This window comes from Sycon ciliatum, chromosome 13 (assembly GCF_964019385.1).
Source record: "Sycon ciliatum chromosome 13, ocSycCili1.1, whole genome shotgun sequence".
NCBI classification, from domain to species: domain Eukaryota; kingdom Metazoa; phylum Porifera; class Calcarea; order Leucosolenida; family Sycettidae; genus Sycon; species Sycon ciliatum.
In genome coordinates, this window is record NC_088655.1 from 17922511 (window position 1) to 17946832 (window position 24322).

Here is a 24322-nt window from a genome sequence, read left to right on the forward strand (position 1 = left end):
TTCCAAGGCAGCATACAGTACATCACGGAGACGCTTTATTTTTATTCATGGCTAGGTTTAATTTTGGAAAAAAAGGTTTCAGAGCAGACCCGCTCTCTTCCCTGGCACTCTGCAAACTCGAACTCGTAAAAGGGAAGTGAGTGGGTCTGCTCTGAAACCTTTTTCTATGAATGAAGCTGCAGGAATCCTCACCGCCGCTACAAAATCTGGTTTGACATTAATAAAATAATTATGTCCCTGGAACCAGACCGACTAGAAAAAATATACCTCGCACAGGCAGACGCAGTAGCAAGAGGACAACCAGTTTATTGTCACCAATGACAAGGTGGCATTGTGGAAGCAGAAAAATGAACAGCGGAGTTAAGTTGAAAAGCAGGATCAAGGTGGCCAAAAATGAAGAGCTGTAGACCAGCGGAAATACTAACCTTTACAGTACTAAGAATCAAAAAATGAACGAAAAAGACATGAATCGAAACAATGATAAATGAAAAAAACATTGGATGCCCAATCTTTGTTACCATAACGGCTACGAAGACAACAACAACAACAATACCAAAAATCCTATTGGCGATGGTGCCATCGTGAGAATAAATACTTCAAAAACGATAAAAACAACAACGACAACAAAACCAATAACAACGACAACAAAACCAACAACAAAACCAACGACGATGACGACGACGACGACGACGACGACGACGACAACAACAACATCAGCAACAGATCAATAAGTGGCCAGGCTAAAATGGCAAACTTTCCACCAATCGCACCCTGGAAGCCTGTGGCACACAGCAAATATTTCTCAGTCAATGAATAAAGCAAACACATGCGGCGGAGATTTTCCGAGGTAAGGCGGTGAAGAGCACAGTTTGAATAACAACTGGAGCTGTTAAGTAACGAAACCGTGAGTCGGCTAACCTAATTTGGCTCCACTGAATGCAATCCTAATCTGTTCAGTCAAAGTCTCTGAATTTAGACTGGTCGATCCGGGCCACAATCCTTTCATCAATGGGCTCGAGAACGGCGACCTCGTCCGTAAATTCCGTGTCAAAGTTTGATGTGTCCGTCTTCGAGTCAAACGGTGGGATAAAGGGCGGATTGATGTCGCCCCTTTCTAGCGCCTCCCACCGTATTGACTCGAAACACGGATGCGTTTGTACCTGCTACCCAGCCGTGCATCCCAGACGCTGCTTAACAGGTTTGTGCATCAAACTCAGCAACACGCTTTCGCAATGTTTACTGCAGTTGGTGTCTGGGAATATCACCGGCTGGGCTTTAATGTTTCGGAATATCACCTTTTTTGTTGCTCCTCTAAAGGGCACACAGCCAAACATCATCTCAAACATCAGAACGCCAAGAGCCCACCAGTCAACAGACGCGTTGTAAGCTGTCCTTCTGACCATTTCCGGGGCCATATAATCAGTCGTGCCGACGAATGTTGATGTTGTGGCTCCTAGGGTTACTTTGCTCGCACCGAAGTCTGTTATTTTGATATGTCCATCACTGCTCAGCATGACATTTTCAAGTTTCAGATCACGGTAAATGATTCCTGAACGGTGCAGATGAAGTAGGGCGCACGCTATCTGAGCGGAGTAGAAGCGAGTTGTGGACTCACCAAAACGGCGACTTCTTTCTTTTTCCAAGTGAAACCATAGATCTCCGCCGCCGATATACTCCATAACGAAGAAAAGCCTGCTGGCAGTTTGAAAACACTCAAACATTTTCGCACAAAACATATGGCGACCCGCAATAGCCAGAACTTTCTTCTCACTGATGGTTCTCCTTACATTGTTCTTCTGGATAGCCGTATGCTTCTGTAGCACCTTGATAGCGTACACTTGGTCCTTGTCCTCCTTCTTCTCAGCGAGATATACAGTGCCGTAACTGCCCTTACCGAGAGTCTTCAGCAGATTGAATGCTTCGATGCCGTTCCCGTGTGATTCGTCGCCATCACTTGCCTTTTGTGTATCTCGCTCCATCGGAGACCGGACCGCTGCATCTGTGACTTCACTTAGCGCTGGGAACGTAACAAGATTTTTTACTGAACTCATTGCGCCTTTTGATACTACTGCAGGAGTAGCAGACGGCATTTCTCTTGCAGGGTAAACAATCTTCTGGGAAGCTGTGTCTCTCGTCTGATACTGTTCACTATATCAATACTGACAAAACGGTAGAACAATCAGTACGAAATTTATCCTAAGGCTAGCGTCCAGCGACACTCACTGGTTTCAACAAGGGTGAATCTTGTCTCAGGCATTAGTTGAAACTGGTCTCAAATCTTTGTCGCAGGCTTTTATAAACCCTACAGTACACGTAGGCTAGTACTACTAGCCTAGCCGAGGGGTTATAACAGCTTGCCTGCGAATCACAAGGTCGCGAGTTCGAGACCCGCGCTCGCAGCAGGGAGCGTGAACTGTGCTAACACATGCGGTGATGCATGCGTGAACCAGATACAAGGAACTGCGGGTACAATCACGTCAGAGTCAGCTGGGTACTCACCACTACTTGTAGTACAATCGTCATGTACTCGGAGTGAGGCTTACTCGGATCGGAGTGAGGGTTACGTGAGTGAGGGTTACTCGGATCGGAGGGAGGGTTACGTGAGTGAGGGTTACTCGGAGTGAGGCTTACTCGGATCGGAGTGAGGGTTACGCGAGTGAGGGTTACTCGGATCGGAGGGAGGGTTACGTGAGTGAGGGTTACTCGGAGTGAGGCTTACTCGGATCGGAGTGAGGGTTACGCGAGTGAGGGTTACTCGGATCGGAGGGAGGGTTACGTGAGTGAGGGTTACTCGGAGTGAGGCTTACTCGGATCGGAGTGAGGGTTACGTGAGTGAGGGTTACTCGGAGTGAGGGTAACTCGGAGTGAGGGTTACGTGAGTGAGTGTTTCGCTGGCGCTCAGCTGGCTTTTGTGCTCCCTGTCGAGCGGTCACACCAGACATCGAGTACAAAGCCTGAACGGCTTGTTTTTTTGCCCACCAAATTTTGAATATCTCCAAACACACCGTTTGCAAGATATCGGAAAGCAGAACAATGGCGATCTACAACTTGTGTTCAGTTTTGATGAAGAAGAAAAATCAACAACAACAACAACAACAACAACAACAAGAACAACAACAAGCAAAGGAAGCCCGGATCCTGAATTGCGACTTCGTGCTCTTTTTATTTCTTCTGTGTGCATGGACGCGATGATTCGGGTGATGGTGTCTCCTGATGTTGAGCTTTCTGCTCCGCCGGTTGCTGTTCTTCAACTCTCTCGCAATCCACTCTCTTCTTCGTACCTTTCTTAATGAATTGAGTCGTGAGTTTGGTGCCTTGTCTTGGCCTTGAACCACAGCTCCAACAATCTACGCTCTAGAGGCACCTCCACTCCAGGAATCCATGGTTATCGGAGAAAATCAAAATCAAACTGAGCTCTACAGACTGTGAAATTTAAATTTTTCACCGGACTTCCCCTTTAATTGACATCCCATTGTTGGTGCATTATAACCCTGCCGGTGACGTTTTAATCAGGAGTTCGAGACCCGCGCTGGCAGCAGGGAGCGTGAACTGTGCTAACAAATGCGGTTATGCATGCGTGAACCACACGTGGACGAAAGAGAAAAGGAACATTGTCGTAACAATCACTCAGCATGCACCCAGAGGCAAAGGGACAAAAGTAAACAATGGGATGACGACTTACTTATTTGCTTCTCAAAGCTCCAAACTGCGAACGTGCACGCCTGTCCACGGATGTCATTCGAGTGCAGTGACCGACCTGCGCCCCTCTCTCCCCCCCCCCCCCCACACACACACACACGAAAATCCTGGCACCCATGTTGCCTTGTAGGAAGAGTACAGAAATAGTACGGACCCGCTGGGGTGGGCGTTTGCTGGGAAGTGGGCGTTTTCAGGGGACTTCGCGGGACTAGAACATTGACCATTAAGGCTCCGTGAGGGAGTGGGAATACAATCATGGACTTCAAGCTGGGGTGGAAAAGGTTTACCCGCTTCGTTTAGCCAATAAAATCGAAATAACCGCTCGATCTATTTCTTATCGAGTAAGTAACGAGTAATCGATATAATTGTTTCAGCAATAATTTTAACACTCCCTGCTACTACCCACTAGTATTCATTTTTGATTTCCTCGAAACGTGCGCTCTCACCGCTATAGCCCTATTACTCTTCTTAGATTTTTGGTTGGAGGAAAGCAAATCAGCACACGAAGCACAGAAGCCATAATTTTAATTTGTTCGACTAGGCCTTTCATTCCATTACTCTTCAGGTCGAATACACTAGCGCTATTTTTCATGTTGTATATGCATACATGTTGTATGCATATTCTATTTTATTTTATAATTTGGATGAAGTTTTCCATTAGTCATATTTGTGTTGTTGCTAACGGCTTTTGTTGACGTCACTTCTGTCATTTCATTATATCGTATTACTCTTCAGACATCAATCCTGAATGGCATAAGCGAAAGTGGCACCTACGCCGACATGCTTTTAATAATAATAATAATATATTTTTCAAGTGCTATGTTTGTCAATAAACCCTATAAACCCTAGCGGCAGATGCAGCGCCTAACGGTGGGAATGAGTGGATAAGTCTCACAACCACTGGCACAAGTGCCGAAAACGACCCCATTAGCTGCATCCATGTACCCCTTGTGCCTGGCCACAAGTTCCCAGTTGACTGTGGGTAGCAGCACGGCTGGAAAAACCGCTCCCAGGCAGGACTTGAACCAGGTACCTCTCATATTTCAATCATGGTCTTTGACCAACCCACTGTGCCTGCCTGGGTAGGGTTTATCGGGTGTTAGCGGCCGTCGTGAGTTCCCTTTGGGAACGGACACGATAATTTACTTTCTTTTTTTTCTTTTTTTTAATGTTTGTCAATGCTCTGTAGGCCTTGACGGATTATGCTAATATTTTCGTGAAATTATGCTTTTCGCATTGCTGAAAAAATTGCAGAATTATGCTATTTTTATGCTAAAAATTATCATATTATTATGCCGCATTATGCTCACATATATGCTGCTAATGTATATGATGGTTCTGTGCAAAATAACTCTGGGTACTTGATTTTGCACGCTGACAGAAGGAAAATTGTCTCTAAAGACATACTTATGCGAAGTTGACGCGATTAGTGAACGCAAAGCCACATCTGGGGTCTGGAGCGTCACCAATGTACATCATCATCTCTGACCATGTACAGCTTCCCGTACTAGCATAACCTGTAGCGTCATGCGATCAGATTCCCCAAGGACGCTCCCCTATTCCACCTTACACACAGCACCCAAGAAGTACTTGAATGCCATGGAAGGCAAAGACTATGTCCAAGCATGTTAAAGTAGAATGAAGTTGAAGACACCACTGCAGCTGTACTTATGGTTGATAAATATGGTGGTAAAGCCACACCTGGCAATATGGCGGTAAGCGAACTGATGGTGGTGGTGGTGAGAAGGAGAGCTCTGTGCCAGAACTTTGCAGCCTAGAGAGCGTGTGTGGGCAGGCGTGTGTTTACCGCCATATTGCCAGGTGTGTCTTTACCACCATATTTATCAGCCATGTTAAAGTAGAAAGGAAAAGGACATATGGAAACGAGTTAAGAGTAACTCTCCACCACTGTAACTAGATACTATATACAGTCAGAAAGTGCAACAACTAGGCACAAAACTGACAGAATACGTCGGTTAGCGCTACGGAGATGTGTTGAAGCTAGGTGTCAGGACGTCGAATGTCTCAGTACTCTGTCAGTTTTGTGCCTAGTTGTTGCACTTTCTGACTGTATATAGTATCTAGTTACAGTGGTGGAGAGTTACTCTCAACTCGTTTCCATATGTCCTTTTCCTTTCTACTTTTATTATTGGCTCAATACCCGAGTTTCATGTTAAAGTACATAATAATAAATAAAATAAATAATATAAGATGATTTAGAGGAGTCATGAATACTAGTATAGCCTATTTTTGGTGTGGTGAAGACATTCTGAACAATCTGTAGGATATTATCACTTGGTAGAAATTTGGAGGAATCTACGCCGCATTGCAGTGAAGTGGATAGGTAATAGTTAGAGACAATTTTTAAAAGTAATGAACTGAATACACGAACTTAGAGCTCGTGGGAACAACCATCTTCAGAACTGAATACAGTACTGGTGAAGAGGTTGTCACGCGGAAAGATTCATGCGCTGTTCTGGCAAACTGAGGGTGCAATATGCGGGATTTAACACGGAATGGCGTAGTTATTAGCATTGAAAGTCGTTGAATATTTCAAATGATCAAATCCAAGTGTGCTCACAAATTTATTGTGGTCCAAAGAAATTGTGAATCTGTCCAGGTAGCCCATACTAGCTACTTTTTTATTATTTTTTATATTTTTTATTGGGAACACAGCCCTACGAAGAGGCATACTATCAATTTTACGTCAGATTCGAATGTTGCACCAAACGTTGTCCTGCAGACAGGTGCGATAACCCCATATGTTTCATTTGGGCTACATGGCGAACTCTGTTTATTACCATTAAACCTGGGCGTTAGAAAATTACTATCGATCTCACTGTAAAATTTGAAACAACTCCCTGCTGCGTAATTATCCACACCATGGCCAGGGAATAGTGAAAACTCAAGTTGTTTTCTGAAGGCGGCTACCATCCACCAACACACTTAGAACAATAGTTTTCAACGGAGGATTCATTCAGTTACCTATCCATCATTATTGGCAATGCAATTTGCACTCTTTGCCCAACCTAATTATTCTAGCCAACCACATGCACATGGTGGGTATACTCGAGGAGTCAGACACAGGACTATGATGTGTTCCTTTTTCAGTTATTAAGAGAGGATACCGTCTCTGCTTGGATAACAGCTACACCATAGTTCAGTGGTTAGAGCACCGCTGGCTTCAAGTGAAGGTCCCTTTTTCAGTCCTGGTGGTGACAGTAAATGTTTTCTTCAGACTTTTCCCGTTTGCATCTTTCCCCCAAGCCAGTAGGTTATTGAGTTTCACATTTGTATGTTGCAACGGAGTTCTCCGCCATTCTCAACGTTAAATTTGGGAATTGTACATTGCACTGTTGAGGCTATGAAGAAAAAGAAATCCAGCATTAATAGCAAACAACCTCGCGTTATCTTTCCTCTTTCTTCGCTTTTATCACTACTTTGCGTTATTGTTCGTTTGTTTGCTTGAATTATTTCGAAGTATTTATTCTCACGATGGCACCATCGCCAATAAGAGATTGCAATCAATTCATTGACAGAATATGCCACTGCTGCAAGCACACAATGACACTGTCAATACCAATGAGCATACTTCGAAATACATGTACGAACATCTTGAAAGTGTTCAGCTTGACAAAGTATACTTTCAAGGCTTCTCGTCAGGTGAAATACAGGCAAAGGGAAAGTAACAAGAACAGTGGATTAAGTACAGTAGCGACGTGATGAAACAGCGCAAAGAAGAACATAGCTAAAATCAAGAGTAGATTACGTATCTAATATTGACTGGTTACGAAGTCTATATAGGAAATAAAAGCCGAGTAGAAGACCGAGGCGAAGCCGAGGCTTTTTACGAGGCTTTTATTTCCTATACTGACCAAATACGAAGTCAATATTAGATTTATCACGACAAACAGTCGGTATTTCAAATTGCAGAACGATTGCCTCATGAATCCCAGTTTCATGATTGCACAACCGTTGCACCATCACCTACTCATACAGTGACCGTGCTGCACTAGGCACTGTTCAACTGCGCAACCCATAAGCAGTCAAATATAAGCAATCAACATAGCGCTAATGGGTGAAATAACTAAATATTGCGACAGAGCTTCTTGCTCCACATATAGTGGCACACACACAGAGGCATAGACAGCAATAGCGACAACACACAAAGTGAAGGGTTGTTGGCCTCAGCCAGATGTGAACCAGATAAAGAGTGAGGTATGGAAGCAAGGACTGAGAACGGAGTGTCTAAGATAGAATAGGCGTGCCAGTGGATAGCAGAAATAGGCCATAATGCAGAACCACTTGGGACCGTCTGATTAATTTCCCTGGACCGAGCCAGCCGGGAAAAAACCCTCGCGCCGACGGACGCAGTTGTGAGGGAAAAAACCGGGTGTATATCCCCAATGGCGATTAGGCATCCTGTAGGCATGGCAATCACATCACGGCACAAAGTGATAAAAAAAGCAATGATATTAAATATGGCAATAAATAAGATAACTTGTGCATTCATAACAACAGCAAAAAATGAAGAAAGTTAAGTTCCATAACGTTTTCTTGTGACTGTCATCAGTGGAACGCCGTCACATAAAATGTAATAACTAAAACGCACACTTATATACTTTGTACATGTAGCTAATATGGTTTCAGGTAAAAATACAGCAGCCAGCAAGTACAAAAAGCGAAGTTTGCATCTTTGCAATGTGTGAATATAGTGTGTGTGAGAAAGGTAGTGGCAGATGAATGGATACTGTGTGAATGAATGTAATGGTGCTTGTGTACTACTTGAAGAGTGTGAGTGATACAACGTTTTCTTTCTGTTTACATAGCACAGGGTCACGAGTACGAATATACACAGCTTCGAATAACACTAAACCTTGAATCGTCAAACACCTTACGACATTCTGGACTGGACACCAAATGCTTGTACACTGCAGACTTCCTCTTGTCAACATCAAACTCCTCCTCATCACTACTCTCATCCTCCACCTCCACTCCAATGCCGCCGTCCATCCCGTCGTCCTCGTATTCGTTATCATCAGTCTCCATCTCCTCGCGACACCGCTTCCCTCTCCTTGATTTGTTCTGTGCCGTGCTTGTGCTTCCTCCTGTGTCTCCTTGCCTCCGAGAGGGGAACTAGATTAGTCTGCTCGTTCTCCATGGAATTAGTACGGCAATATTACGTCGATTGTTGAGATATTAATTATGCACAGAAATGAAGGGTGGGAGGGCAGGGACACGGGTGAGACTCAAAACTGACTGAATTGTTGGCATAGTGAGTTCAAAATAGTTGAGATTTTGGAAGCAACATTCGTTCGAAAACACAATTTTCAAAATTTGGTAGATTTTCGGCGGGTCTCAAAGCAATCCTCCAAAATCAGCGATACAAAGCTTAGCCATTTTTCAATCCGTCTCGTTTTCGGCCGGCTGACTTGGGTAAAGCCTAATAGTAAAAAGGGTCAATGAAATCAAAGCACGCCAAAGATTAATAAGGAAGGTTAGCAACGCCTTGAACGCATTGATTACTGACTAGCCACTTGAAAATCTCAATAGACGTTCCTTTGCAGCAGCTGATTGCACATTAATTGACTCTACCAGTAGTTGTTCCAAGGCAGCATACAGTACAACACGGAGACGCTTTATTTTTATTTATGGCTAGGTTTAATTTAGGAAAAAAAGGTTTCAGAGCAGACCCGCTTTCTTCCCTGTAACTCTGCAAACTCGAACTCGTAAAAGGGAAGCGAGCGGGTCTGCTCTGAAACCTTTTTTTATGAATGAAGCTGCAGGAATCCTCACCGCCGCTACAACATCTGGTTTGACATTAATAAATAAATATGACCCTGGACCCAGACCGACTAGAAAAAATATAGCTCGCACAGGCAGACGCAGTAGCAGGGGGAAAACCAGTTTATTGTCACCAATGACAAGATGGCATTGTGGAAGCATAAAAATGAACAGCGGAGCTAAGTTGAAAAGCAGGATCAAGGTGGCCAAAAATGAAGAGCTGTAGACCAGCGAAAATACTAACCTATACAGTACTAAGAATCAAAGAATGAACGAAAAAGACATGAATCGAAACAATGATAAATAAAAAAACCAATGCCCAATGCCCAATCTTTGTTACCATAACGGCGACGAAGACAACAACAACAACAACAACAACAACAACAACAACAACAACAACAACAACAACAACAACAACAACAACAATACCAAAAATCCTATTGGCGATGGTGCCATCGTGAGAATTAATACTTCAAAAACGATAAAAACAACAACGACAACAAAACCAACAACAACGACAACAAAACCAGCAACAAAACCAACGACGACGACGACGACGACGACGACGACAACAACAACATCAGCAACAGATTAAGAAATGGCCAGGCTAAAATGGCAAACTTTCCACCAATCGCACCCTGGAAGCCTGTGGCACACAGCAAATATTTCTCAGTCAATGAATATAGCAAACACATGCAGCGGAGATTTTCCGAGGTAAGGCGGTAAAGAGCACAGTTTGAATAACAACTGGAGCTGTTAAGTAACGAAACCGTGTGTCGGCTAACCTTATTTGGCTCCACGGAATGCAATGCTAATCTGTTAAGTCAAAGTCTCTGAATTTAGACTGGTCGATCCGGGCCACAATCCTTTCGTCAATGGGCTCGAGAACGGCGACCTCGTCCGTAAATTCCGTGTGAAAGTTTGATGTGTCCGTCTTCGAGTCAAACGGTGGGATAAAGGGCGGATTGATGTCGCCCCTTTCTAGCGCCTCCCACCGTATTGACTCGAAAAACGGATGCGTTTGTACCTGCGACCCAGCCGTGCATCCCAGACGCTGCTTAACAGTTTTGTGCATCAAACTCAGCAACACGCTTTCGCAGTGTTTACTGCAGTTGGTGTCTGGGAATATCACCGGCTGGGCTTTAATGTTTCGGAATATCACCTTTTTTGCTGCGCCTCTAAAGGGCACACAGCCAAACATCATCTCAAACATCAGAACGCCAAGAGCCCACCAGTCAACAGACGCGTTGTAAGCTGTCCTTCTGACCATTTCCGGGGCCATATATTCAGTCGTGCCGACGAATGTTGATGTTGTGGCTCCCAGGGTTACTTTGCTCCCACCGAAGTCTGTTATTTTGATATGTCCATCACTGCTCAGCATGACGTTTTCAAGTTTCAGATCACGGTGAATGATTCCTGAACGGTGCAGATGAAGTAGGGCGCACGCTATCTGAGCGGAGTATAAGCGAGTTGTGGACTCACCAAAACGGCGATTTCTTTCTTTTCCCGAGTGAAACCATAGATCTCCGCCGCCGATATACAGTCAGTATCGCCTATAGCGTTGGTGTTTGATTTTGAGCATTTTATCACTATAAGCGATATATTACTATGACCGATACTGCATGCAATGTATGCGAGTGGGGTGTCAAACGACTCAGCGCGCCGTGCACATACGCACTACATACATGTACATGTACAATGTCATGTAGCTGGCTGTAGCTCCTGACACAGAAAATCAGCATTTCCTCACGATGGAGGCATATTTTGGCAACTTGTGCGAACAAAACTCACCAAACAACACTCACTGGACAAGTTCTTCACGAAGAAGTAACACCCTGTTCTCCTCTAACATCGCTTGCTTTTACATCAATCACTATAACCGATGCAAACATAATGTAATAAAGGTCTTTTGAAATAAGAATTTGATCACTATAGGCGATATATTACTATAGACGATTATTACTATACGCGATAACTGTGTATACTTAGTTATGGCAAATGAAAATGAATTTGAGAAATTGATCACTATATCCGGTATATTACTATAGCCGCCAACCTTATAGGCGATACGGACTGTACTCCATAACGAAGAAAAGCCTGCTGGCAGTTTGAAAACACTCAAACATTTTCGCACAAAACATATGGCGACCCGCAATAGCCAGAACTTTCTTCTCACTGATGGTTCTGCTTACAATGTTCTTCTGGATAGCCGTATCCTTCTGCAGCACCTTGATAGCGTACACTTGGTCCTTGTTCTTCTTCTTCTCAGCGAGATATACAGTGCCGTAACTGCCCTTACCGAGAGTCTTCAGCAGATTGAATGCTTCGATGCCGTTCCCGTGTGATTCGTCGCCATCGCTTGCCTTTTGTGTATTTCGCTCCATCGGAGACCGGACCGCTGCATCTGTGACTTCACTTAGCGCTGGGAACGTAACAAGATTTTTTACTGAACTCATTGCGCCTTTTGATACTACTGCAGGAGTGGCAGACGGCGTTTCTCTTGCAGGGTAAACAATCTTCTGGGAAGCTGTGCCTCTCGTCTGATACTGTTCACTATATCAATACTGACAAAACGGTATAACAATCAGTACGGAATTTATCCTAAGGCTAGCGTCCAGCGACACTCACTGGTTTAAACAAGGGTGAATCTTGTCTCAGGCATTAGTTGAAACTGGTCTCAAATCTATGTCGCAGGCTTTTATAAACCCTACAGTACACGTAGACCTAGTACTAGCCTAGCCGAGGGGTTATAAGCTTGCCTGCGAATCACAAGGTCGCGAGTTCGAGACCCGCGCTCGCAGCAGGGAGCGTGAACTGTGCTAACACATGCGGTGATGCATGCGTGAACCAGATACAAGGAACTGCGCGGACAATCACGTCAGAGTCAGCTGGGTACTCACCACTACATGTAGTACAATTGTCATGTACTCGGAGTGAGGCTTACTCGGATCGGAGTGAGGCTTACTCGGATCGGAGTGAGGGTTACGTGAGTGAGGGTTACTCGGAGTGAGGCTTACTCGGATCGGAGTGAGGGTTACGTGAGTGAGGGTTACTCGGAGTGAGGGTAACTCGGAGTGAGGGTTACGTGAGTGAGTGTTTCGCTGGCGCTCAGCTGGCTTTTGTGCTCCCTGTCGAGCGGTCACACCAGACATCGAGTGCAAAGCCTGAACGGCTTGTTTTTTTGCCCGCCAAATTTTGAATATCTCCAAACAAACCGTTTGCAAGATATCGGAAAGCAGAACAATGGCGATCTACAACTTGTGTTCAGTTTTGATGAAGAAGTAAAAATCAACAACAACAACAACAACAACCACAACAACAACAACAATAACAACAACAAGCAAAGGAAGCCCGGATCCTGAATTGCGACTTCGTGCTCTTTTTATTTCTTCTGTGTGCATGGACGCGATGATTCGGGTGATGGTGTCTCCTGATGTTGAGCTTTCTGCTCCGCCGGTTGCTGTTCTTCAACTCTCTCGCAATCCACTCTCTTCTTCGTACCTTTCTTAATGAATTGAGTCGTGAGTTTGGTGCCTTGTCTTGGCCTCGAACCACAGCTCCAACAATCTACGCTCTAGAGGCACCTCCACTCCAGGAATCCATGGTTATCGGAGAAAATCAAAATCAAACTGAGCTCTGCAGGCTGTGAAATTTAAATTTTTCACCGCACTTCCCCTTTAATTGACATCCCATTGTTGGTGCATTTTAACCCTGCCGGTGACGTTTTAATCAGGAGTTCGAGACCCGCACTGGCAGCAGGGAGCGTGAACTGTGCTAACAAATGCGGTTATGCATGCGTGAACCACACCTGGACGAAAGAGAAAAGGAACATTGTCGTAACAATAACTCAGCATGCGCCCAGAGGCAAAGGGACAAAAGTAAACAATGGGATGACGACTTACTTATTTGCTTCTCAAAGCTCCAAACTGCGAACGTGCACGCCTGTCCACGGATGTCATTCGAGTGCAGTGACCGACCTGCGCCCCTCTCCCCCCCCCCCCCCCCTCCCCCCCCCCCACACACACACGAAAATCCTGGCACCCATGTTGCCTTGTAGGAAGAGTACAGAAATAGTACGGACCCGCTGGGGTGGGCGTTTGCTGGGAAGTGGGCGTTTTCAGCGGACTTCACGGGATTAGAACATTGACCATTAAGGCTCCGTGAGGGAGTGGGAATACAATCATGGACTTCAAGCTGGGGTGGAAAGGTTTACCAGCTTCGTTTAGCCAATAAAATCGAAATAACCGCTCGATCTATTTCTTATCGAGTAAGTAACGAGTAATCGATATAATTGTTTCAGCACTAATTTTAACACTCCCTGCTACTACCCACTAGTATTCATTTTTGATTTCCTCGAAACGTGCGCTCTCACCGCTATAGCCCTATTACTCTTCTTAGATTTTTGGTTGGAGGAAAGCAAATCAGCACACGAAGCACAGAAGCCATAATTATTAAATTATAATTTTTTCGACTAGGCCTTTCATTCCATTACTCTTCAGGTCGAATACACTAGCGCTATTTTTCAAGTGCTATGTTTGTCAATAAACCCTATAAACCCTAGCGGCAGATGCAGCGCCTAACGGTGGGGGTGAGTGGATAAGTCTCACAACCACTGGCACAAGTGCCGAAAACGATCCCATTAGCTGCATCCATGTACCCCTTGTGCCTGGCCACAAGTTCCCAGTTGACTGTGGGTAGCAGCACGGCTGGAAAAACCGCTCCCAGGCAGGACTTGAACCAGGTACCTCTCGTATCTCAATCATGGTCTTTGACCAACCCACTGTGCCTGCCTGGGTAGGGTTTATCGGGTGTTAGCGGCCGTCGTGAGTTCCCTTTGGGAACGGACACGATAATTTACTTTTTTTTCTTTTTTTTAATGTTTGTCAATGCTCTGTAGGCCTTGACGGATTATGCTAATATTTTCGTGAAATTATGCTTTTCGCATTGCTGAAAAAATTGCAGAATTATGCTATTTTTATGCTAAAAGTTATCATATTATGCCGCATTATGCTCACATATATGCAGCTAATGTATATGATGGTTCTGTGCAAAATAACAGGGGAATTGTTTTGTAGGGCGTTGTACTGTAGTACTAGTAGCAAAAGTTCAACGGGGTCAACGCACCGTCCGACCTACAATTGTAGCTACGACCATCACTGATTGTAATGGACTGGACATGTTATCAAGGGAGTCGTAAACCTACGACTTCCTGGTGTATCTACTTGTACGGTACTTGTAGAACATGTACAACTCTATGGAATTTGGTGCGAACAGGCGGAATATTCCATTATTTGTGCGATTCGTATGCAATTTGCCTCGAATTATGCGATTATTCAATTTTATAATAGCTATAAAGAGAACAAATTCTGCTGTCATCGCCACACTACAACAAAGTCATGAAGGTTTACCAAAATCGATTTTCTTGTCACAATCATCAGTGAAAAGCCGTGACTGAAGAGTAACCATGCTGAATCAATGATTAATATACATTCAATAATGTGTTACGAGAACAAAACAAAGTGCTAAAATAGAATGAGGGAAGGTGAGACAATAGAAGTGAAGTGAGAGCTGAGTGCAACAGGGGTGAGGAACTAATTACAACGCTAGAACTGTGTATTGAGACAAACAATCATGCTGTGCACCTACGAAAACAATCTTAACGCAACTACATGTTTCTTCTGCTTACAAAGATCAGGCTTATGCAAACGAATACAAACAGCCTCAAGTACTTTCAACTGACTAGCGTACCGTGCACGACAAAGAACAGAAAAACTAAAATCATCATACACCTGCAGACACTTAGGGTGAGACAACAGATGAAGAAAAACGGCAGACTTCTTACGATCCCTTTATGGACGGATTACTAGCACAGTATGCACCAGAATTACAAAATGTCAGTACAATTTTCCACTTTTCCATGTCATACCTTTGGTGTCCTTCACTTGATTTTCACAATCAAGGGCTCATTGGAAAGCTCTTGGCGCGAGCTACGTCAGGGTACCAATCTCCATTATCCGGCCGCCACAAATCAGGCGCGGTAACACAGCAAAGTCGTCTCCAAGCCTGATATGCAAGCAAATTCGTCCCATCAACGCCATTCCACTCTCCTTCATCGCAGAACGCTCAAATCTGTTTGAGACGATTCAAACTTCAGCCGGCTACGTCATTATCATGTGCTCAGTCGCTCAAAGAGCACGCGAAAAGGGATTTTCCCCCAAAATGGCGAAATGATCGATCAAAAATTTGAATTTGCCGAGGTAAGAATACGGCGCGCGATATCTCTGGCGTCCGACATTGTAACTCTTCGGCGATTGTTGCATTGGACAGCTTGGAGTTCCTGCTACCACGCAGACCCTTCGATTGTGGAATTTGCTCAAGAAACGATGGAGTTACGAAGTTACAAAGTTTCGATCTTATTAGATCGAAACTCGTACAGTCCGTCCACAAAGGGGTAAATTACGATCACAATCACCATCCGATTCCTCGTCTCCACCAACCGCAACCTCGTGTCCTCCGTCTCATCTTCCAACTCGTCCTCAGTGTCGTCCCCCGTGTCATTCTCCTCATCCACACCGATCGGTCCCAGGCTCGCTTCATGTTGCTTAACCTCTGTTCGTTGACTCCTCCTTTGATCTTGATGGTACTTTGTTACCATTGTTGTTGTTGTTATTGTTGTTGTTCCTGTTGTTGTTAAATCTTCTGTTCCCAGTGTCTTCGCCGGTGCTTGACATCCAGTACTGTAATAATTCATTGAATAATTAGCCGTTGAACGTCTAGGTCTTTGAATGTTGATCGTGTTGTTTTCTCTGTTGAATTCCGTTCCCTTCAGCTTTGAAGTCTGCCGTTTTTCTTCATCTGTTGTCTCACCCTAAGTGTCTGCAGGTGTATGATGATTTTAGTTTTTCTGTTCTTTGTCGTGCACGGTACGCTAGTCAGTTGAAAGTACTTGAGGCTGTTTGTATTCGTTTGCATAAGCCTGATCTTTGTAAGCAGAAGAAACATGTAGTTGCGTTAAGATTGTTTTCGTAGGTGCACAGCATGATTGTTTGTCTCAATACACAGTCCTAGCGTTGTAATTAGTTCCTCACCCCTGTTGCACTTAGCTCTCACTTCACTTCTATTGTCTCACCTTCCCTCATTCTATTTTAGCACTTTGTTTTGTTCTCGTAACACATTATTGAATGTATATTAATCATTGATTCAGCATGGTTACTCTTCAGTCACGGCTTTCCACTGATGATTGTGACAAGAAAATCGATTTTGGTAAACCTTCATGACTTTGTTGTAGTGTGGCGATGACAGCAGAATTTGTTCTCTTTATAGCTATTATAAAATTGTTGTCTCCGCGTCGATTATTTACTTATTCAATTTTGGTAGGAATTATGCGAAAAATTATCCTAGCATAATCCGTCAAGGCCTAATGCTCTGCCCGCCAAAAGTGCCGGGTATAAGGACTTGCTTACTACCTTGTTAATCAACATTGTATCCGACCTGAAGAGTAATGAAAGGCCTAGTCGAAATAATTATATAATATTATATGGCTTCTGTGCTTCGTGTGCTGATTGCTCTTCTTCTATTCTTCCTTGTCTCTCTCTGGTATTCGCATTACTGTTATTGGGCATACTGGTCCATAGAAGTAGTAGAAGGAAGCGTGACCGAGAAACGGTCAGGAGCACTAAAGTCTTTGCAGTCAACTGCACTGGCATACAGTACAGACTACAGACTACAGACCCAGTGCACACTGCACTGCGTTCATCAACACCAAGTAATAGTCCGCAGTCCAAGTGCTCAAAATGTGTCTCTAAAAAAATTCCGTTCGCCTCGACGGGGCACCAAGGTTCGATGTGGGGGCCTGAAAGAGGACCCCTTGGGGTGCCCAAAAAAGTCGACAACTGCTTCTGGGTCTGGGGCGTTCTCTCGATAGGGGCGAATTTCTTCGGGGCAATTCCATGCACAAGTTTCGCCCAGCGTGAGTTTGAGAACGCGTCGTACCTGCTCAAAAGTTCAAAGATGTCAAATTTGAAATCTCGCACACGTGGAGCGCCACGTGGTGCGTTTTTATTATGCATCTGTATGCCTCTCATGGTTGTCTGAAGGCAATGAAGACTGACTGTGTTATCTGGTTATGGTTGACTTCACTCTTTTGTGCCATTGACCGGCTTTTCTCACAATAGCTATTGATGTCTAGAGACATACTGACTGTCTAGCCTTCCCCATAAAATCTGTTCAATGCTGCCGAGTTCGAGATCACAACACGCTTCAGAATTTTAGGGCCCTTGAGTGCGCTCAGTGGTCCCGCGTACATAATAGTCTTTTGGTGACACATGAAAGTGTCCGCAACTGGCCTCTACAGTGCGGACACTGCAGTGCGGACACTTACTTGTTGGTGCACAGGGCCAGGTGCCATCTCCTTTGTGCCGGAACCCAAAATAAGAGAACTCCGAAGTGTCTTCACACAATGAAAGTGGTTTTTACAAGTGCCAAACTATTTTGACAGCCTGCATGGCAACACAGGAGTCTTCCACTGACAGGAGGAACACTCGGCAGTCGCTAAGAGCTCCTGTTGTTGAACCAGGACGCAAGAACTGCTTGTTTTGGGGCACACTGAAAAAAAAATTGGCGAGTAGTACAACGAAGCAGGCGACATCTCAACTCGTGACAGTGGAAGCAGAAAATAAATTGCGGGATGCTGCTGCCACACGTCAAGATCAGAGGATTTTGACAGCGATTAGTTCAGGCAACCTGATCGCTAGAGAAGTGCACTACCACAAGTCTTGCTACCATTCCTACACTCGAGCAGAGACTCTCGCAAGGATTGTTGCAAACAGGCAAAAGACGGACACTACCTGCACCGCTGATCTCAATGCCTCATCGATTGAGTCATCTGAGGATGATTTCTTCTCTGCGGTAGGCAGTCTACTGTTTGATGATTGTGCTGTTGTGTCTGCTGCGGAACTAACCCGGTTATATTGCAAGGTGCTTGGTTCAACAGCGACTTGTGACAACAAGAAGGTGAAAAGGCTTGTTCTGAAGAAGTTCGGTGACACGGTAACTTTTGTGCGACGGGCAGCCCGCAATACTCCGGAACTAGTTTACGCCACGGAACACGCAGCCAGCATAATTGCTGAGCTGTTTGATAGAGACAGTGCTGTGTCTGATAGTAGCAGTGATGAGGAACCTGGTGAAGATGCAACTTCTGGCGAAAGTGACGGCGATGATGATGGTGGTGGTGGTGGTGTTGACGGCACCGGTGTCGGTGTGGTGGGTGGTCAGACAAGGAACAGTGCTAAACCAACTGCCGATGAGCTGCTTGTGGAGCAAGACAATGTGCGACTTGTGTACCATGCTGCAAGGATGTTAAGGCGCTTGTGCATTGAACATGCTCGCACACGTAGAGTCCCCTCGGAAATGGTGAATGTCACGAGCGTGGAAGCTGCCGTGGAATCACTGCCCGGCTTATTGCACAACTTTCTCTTGTGGCTGCTTGCAGACGACTACGATGATGTTGTCAGCAAGCAGCGCATAAAGACGCACGATGCAGGCATCACCAGGCAAGTGCTGTCCCTTGGTCAGGATGTTATGTACCGTGTTACACCAATGGTTCCACCAAAACATGTAGCACTGGGACTTGCCCTTCACCACTTATTCAGGAGCGAGAAACTTGTCACCGTGCTCAACCGGTTTGGCCACTGCGTGGCATATCCACAAGTGCTCGAACGTGAAGCATGTATTGTCGAAAGGAATTTGCGTGGTGGTCAAGTACCTGATGGACTACCTTTGGCGGTGGATCGATCTCTCCCCTTCTACCATGTAGCAGACAACAATGATCTCAACGAAGAGACTGTCGACGGAAAAGGCACTACTCATTGTACGAATACTATCATCATCCAGCCAGCCCTGCAGAATCGTGTGACGCCATCAGCTACAGCAGCAGCACCAGCAGCACCAGCAGCAGCAGCAGCAGCAGCAGTAGCAGCACCAGCAGCAGCAGCAGCAGCAGTTGCAGTAGCAGCACCAGCATCATCAGCAGCAGCAGCAGTAGCAGCACCAGCAGCAGCAGCAGCAGCAGCAGCAGTAGCAGCACCAGCATCAGCAGCAGCAGCAGCAGCAGCAGCAGTAGCAGCACTGGCACCAGCAGCAGCACTGGCACCAGCAGCAGCACCAGCAGCCGCAGCAGCAGCGCCACAACCGCCAGAACCATCAAACCTTGGTAATCTGGCCAGTGTGGAGAATAGGAAAAAACGAAAGCGATCATATGCTATCCAGCACGAGCCACTTCCTGATTTTGTCGGCCGAGCAAGAGTGCAACCAGAGCGTTTCCTCTCTTTCACATTGGACGACCTGCGCTGCATCGGAGTGTGTGACAGAGATGGAAGTTTCCGGAGGAGGAAGGAGGAAACTGTAGTTATCACCAACCCTCACCGCGCCCAGCTCACGCCGCTACGGCGTGCGACCTGAGCTGGGCGCCCTGCCCAGTATGGAACTGTCCTCAAGCCAGTCACGTATTTGGCAGCCCAGTGAGCTGTCTAACGGATCGCAGCGTTTAGAAGCGCCAAATGAGGCAGGGCCAGTCTCAGGCTGGTCGCGTAGGCGGCAGGCCGGCGGGCGACCGGCAAGGCTGCATTCGCATTTGGATCACCGAAGTGATACAGGTGCTTCGACGGCACTCCGTGGCGCATCAAGGAGGCATCTGGGGCCCAGGCAGCCCGCCCGTAAGCGCACCACCGTATCAGGTATGCGCAGGTGGAGCAGCAGAGCAAGATGTGTGCGGGACACTCACCATCATCCGGTCGACTGCATGGTTGTGCGACTTTACACAGCCGTCACTCATTACTTGCTATTGCTTGCAGAAGGCCAGAATTTTTTCTTTTCTTTTTTCGCTCTTTCCCTTCTTCCAGGCACGGCTTCATGTTAGAGCAGTAAATTGCAGTTAGGGACTCAGCTGAGTCAAGCTGGACTCAGCGTGTCAAGTTTGGCATAATACAATAAGCGCGCTATCCCCAAACAGTTGTGTGGTTATTGTGTGAGTGTATATGCAGGAGTCCGCGGTCACGTGAGGGGGGAGTGATAACTGTTACTTTTGCCGATTTCGCTTGGTGGCTATCCAGAGCATGCCGAGATGGTCGTTTGTTCAATCCTGTTCTTGAGGAAAGCACAGGGATTCCTGAGCAGCGAGTACCGTCATGGACAGCTTTCAACAGCCTAGCAGCACGAAGCAATGTCCCTCCACGTTCAACAGTCGCCTATTGTCCAGTCATCAATGCGTCGCCCACCGAGCTCTCCACAGTGTATGGCATTCTGACGAAATGTGTTGAGAGGTGTCGCAGTGCAAGCATGGCCTTCACATTGATCGTCTTTGACCAAGCCATCTACGCGAAGGCCCTAGATGTTATATCACAGCGAACATCGGAGTTCTCTTCTGTTGTTCTCAGACTCGGTGCTTTTCATGTCGCCTGCACGCTCATGTCAGTTATCGGCAAGCGATTTGGTGATGCAGGACTCCTCGACATCCTCATCGAATCGGGAATTGCTGGTCCTGCTGCCGCTGCTTCTGCACTCGCCGGAAAGCAGTATAACAGAGCTGTGAGGTTCCACAAAGTCACCGCTGAAGCCCTGCAAAGAATGCGATGGAAGCAATTTGCAGATACTCTGGACCCAGACTACGTTGCAGCAAAGCAAGCTGCCATTGGCACGTCTTTGGATGACCTTCAGTCATGCATCACGGACGACAACCTCTCGCAGGTAGCGTCATCATCCGAGCTGCAGGACCTGTATGCCAAGTATGAAGAGTTCTGCTGCAGCCAAGACCATGCCAATTTCAAGTTCTGGTCTTCGTACCTCGACATGGTGAACTTGCTGCTTGCTTTCCTCCGTTCAAGTCGTACTGCAGACTGGGAGCTGCATCTATCCTGCATTGCCCGCATCTTGCCATGGTGTTTCGCCTATGACCGGCTCAATTATGCACGCTATATGTCACACTATTTGGTTCAAATGATGCAGCTGGGTCGCACACATCCAGAAGCTGATGTGTTCTTACGTCAGGGTGGCTTTTCTGTGCAGAGATCAGAGAACTCCTTCGCCCAGGTGCCCTCCGATCAAGCAATCGAGCAGTCAATAAACCGTGCGACGAAAACCACTGGCGGTATAGTCGGTTTCAGCCGTCATCCTGGAACAGTGCAACGTTGGGTCCTGTCTGCGCACGATCGAGCTGCTATCACTGATGTTTGTATGCAGCACTGTGGATTGGATGATAGCTCGGAGGAGAAGCACCATTTCCATAAAGAGTGCCAGACAACAAGAATGAAGCGTGATGAGAAGGATGTGTTGTTGGTCATAGACACCGTGACCAAATTCATGAATCCGTTCCAGCCAGCATCTCTCCAGCCAAGTGACCAGCTCATGCACTTGGCATCAGGTACAGAGGCATCAAGCGAAGCAGCTGAAGATCTTCTGCATGCTGAAGATCTTCTGCATGCTGAAGAGCGCGGAATCAAATCCCTCCACGAGTTTGTTGACCAGCGGCTAATCACGGACTCGATGGGGTTTCATGATACGCTGAAAAAGCTCAGCCTGAGAACCTTCACCATCAAACGCAAGAAGAAGCCTGAGAATGATCCTGTGGGTATTCTCCATTCAGACCGGTCGACATTCTCTCGTATCGCTCTGGTCGCTCAAACCCGGCAGATGGACATGCGAGAGGTGTTGTCATATCCGCTTGGCCCTTTGCCGTGGTCACTTTCTACTACATCGGGCACATTGATCAAGACGAGCAAGTCAGCACTCCTTCCTCTGCTCTTTGATGACAACTCTGGGTCAGAGACTACAGACAATGCTGGTGATGGAGCTCTGATTGTTGACGCAATGGCACTTCTCAGAGCTATGAAGGTTAATGAATTGCCATCGACGTACGGAGAATTTGCAGCGCTTGTGTTGTCCCGTCTCTGCCGTTTCATGAGTTCGTACAAGAGGGTGGACTTTGTTGTCGACACGTACCGCCAAGTCTCTATTACAAACCTGGAGAGAACGTCACGGATGAGTGCTGGAGCACTCCGGCAGCACATCACTGGCTCCATTCAGCGTCTGCCGCGCCAATTCTCCAAGTTCTTGGCCGTTGGAGAGAACAAGAGTGAACTACTGGAGTTTTTCTTCACCCAATGGCAAACACCAGAATTGATGTCAACAGTTCCTGCCCAGAAGGAACTTGTTGTCACTTCCGGAAGCTCTTGTGTGATGATCAAGAACAATGATGCATCGCCAGCTTCGCAGCCGCTTCCAGATCTCGTCTGCACTCACGAAGAGGCCGATACACGTCTGCTTCTTCATGCAAAGCATGCTGCCTGCGCCGGTTGTTCTCACGTTACAATTAAGACGCCCGACACTGATGTGGCAGTACTGGCCACTGCGTTCTGCAGGTCTATTGCATCGCGCCTGAGTCTCCTCATCGGAGCAGGGTCAAGACTCCGCCGAATAAACGTCAATGCTGCAAGCAACAAGTTGGGGCAAGAAGTCAGCAGCGCACTTCCTGGGTTCCATGCCTTCACCGGGTGCGATACGACTAGTGCATTTGCTGGCCGCGGCAAGAAGGCAGCCTTCAAACTTCTATGCTCTGACAAGCCAGTGTCAGTACTCGCCCGCAGTGCGTTCGTGGCTGTAGGCAACAAATTTGAGGCTCTTCCAGCTGAGCATATTGCCACCCTGGAGAAGTACACCTGCATGCTCTATAATGCAACACAGTGTAGCAGCGTCAATGATGCAAGGTACCAGCTGTTCTGCACCAGGAGCCTCCAGTCAAGCCAGCTGCCTCCATGCAGGGATGCATTCCTGAGGCACTGCTCGCGGGCCAATTATCAAGCTGGTGTATGGAGGCGGTGCCTTGTTGCTAGTCCCGTGGACATTCTGTCAGCACACCAGGATGGTCAAGGTGAGACTCTACACCATAATTATTAAGATGACCTGCATGAGCTCAGAGTCGCATGCTTTCAGTCACTGTTTGGATTGTGTTTGGATAAGCTAAGGATGCATGCTAGGTACTTTTAGGTTTCTAGATTTTCCATGGAATCAAGTCCGGCAGTCCAGTAAGATGAATGAACTTTTACTTTTCATGTTACTCTTATTTCCTAAGGATGGCAACTCAGGAGCGATGGATGTTTGACTATAGATTGGACCGACCTGCCACCTGCACCTCGCTCTATTCTAGAGTTTCTGCGATGTGGGTGCAAGACTGGTTGCAGTGGAGGAAGCTGCTCGTGCCGACGTCATGCATTGCCGTGCACGGATGCATGCGGATGTCGCCACAATTCCCCAGTGGCCTGCACAAACTGTATGGAGGAACTCGCTGCATGTGAAAACGAAGATGCGCCGTTAGCGGACTCAGTGGATGAGTAAGCTATCAAGCTCAACTGTTTACCTTAACGCATGGCAGCTACTTGCAATGCTGAAGAGTTGAACTAGTTTCATTCCCTCTGTTCATCTTTCTAATTAGTTGTCTGGGACTCGTCTCATCAGCATATGTAATTCTAGAACATAGAATTGTTAGTTTTATTGCTCTAAACTCATCGCTTAGGCGCTAGTATGTTTGTAGGTGCACAATGCAAGATACCTACTAGTATTACATGACCGTATTGTGTCGCATATAGTGTCATACTGTGCAGTACTATTTCTCCTCTCTACATGCCTATACCTCATCCAAATTCAGTAATTTTTCGTATGCTGGCTCTCCTCAACCTTTGTGTCATGAATCCAGTCAACAAACATCGCTATAATGCTTGCAATAGCCTCAAAATTCAAATTCATGATTCAGTTGCCATGGCAACGCGAGGAAAAACAATTTCGGCGATTT

General features: G+C 46.2%; 3 protein-coding genes across 3 annotated transcripts; 1 reads left to right on the top strand and 2 right to left on the bottom strand.

Annotated features, from left to right (window-relative positions):
• Window positions 1-1163: 1163 nt before the first annotated feature.
• Window positions 1164-2159, bottom strand: LOC135829237 (protein kinase C epsilon type-like). The gene has a single exon (XM_065341641.1). The coding sequence runs from the start codon at window positions 2088-2090 to the stop codon at window positions 1164-1166; it is 927 nt and encodes a 308-aa protein (XP_065197713.1). The 5' UTR covers window positions 2091-2159.
• Window positions 2160-10294: 8135 nt separating this feature from the next.
• On the bottom strand, window positions 10295-11867 carry LOC135829238 (calcium-independent protein kinase C-like). Its single transcript, XM_065341642.1, has 2 exons — window positions 11660-11867; window positions 10295-10899 (listed from the first exon to the last, which is right to left on the bottom strand). Exons 1-2 carry the CDS (start codon window positions 11865-11867, stop codon window positions 10295-10297), a joined length of 813 nt encoding a protein of 270 aa, XP_065197714.1.
• Window positions 11868-21945: 10078 nt separating this feature from the next.
• LOC135829615 (uncharacterized) lies at window positions 21946-23982 on the top strand. The gene is made up of 2 exons (XM_065342014.1): window positions 21946-23404; window positions 23606-23982. Exons 1-2 carry the CDS (start codon window positions 22021-22023, stop codon window positions 23866-23868), a joined length of 1647 nt encoding a protein of 548 aa, XP_065198086.1. The 5' UTR covers window positions 21946-22020; the 3' UTR covers window positions 23869-23982.
• Window positions 23983-24322: the final 340 nt, after the last annotated feature.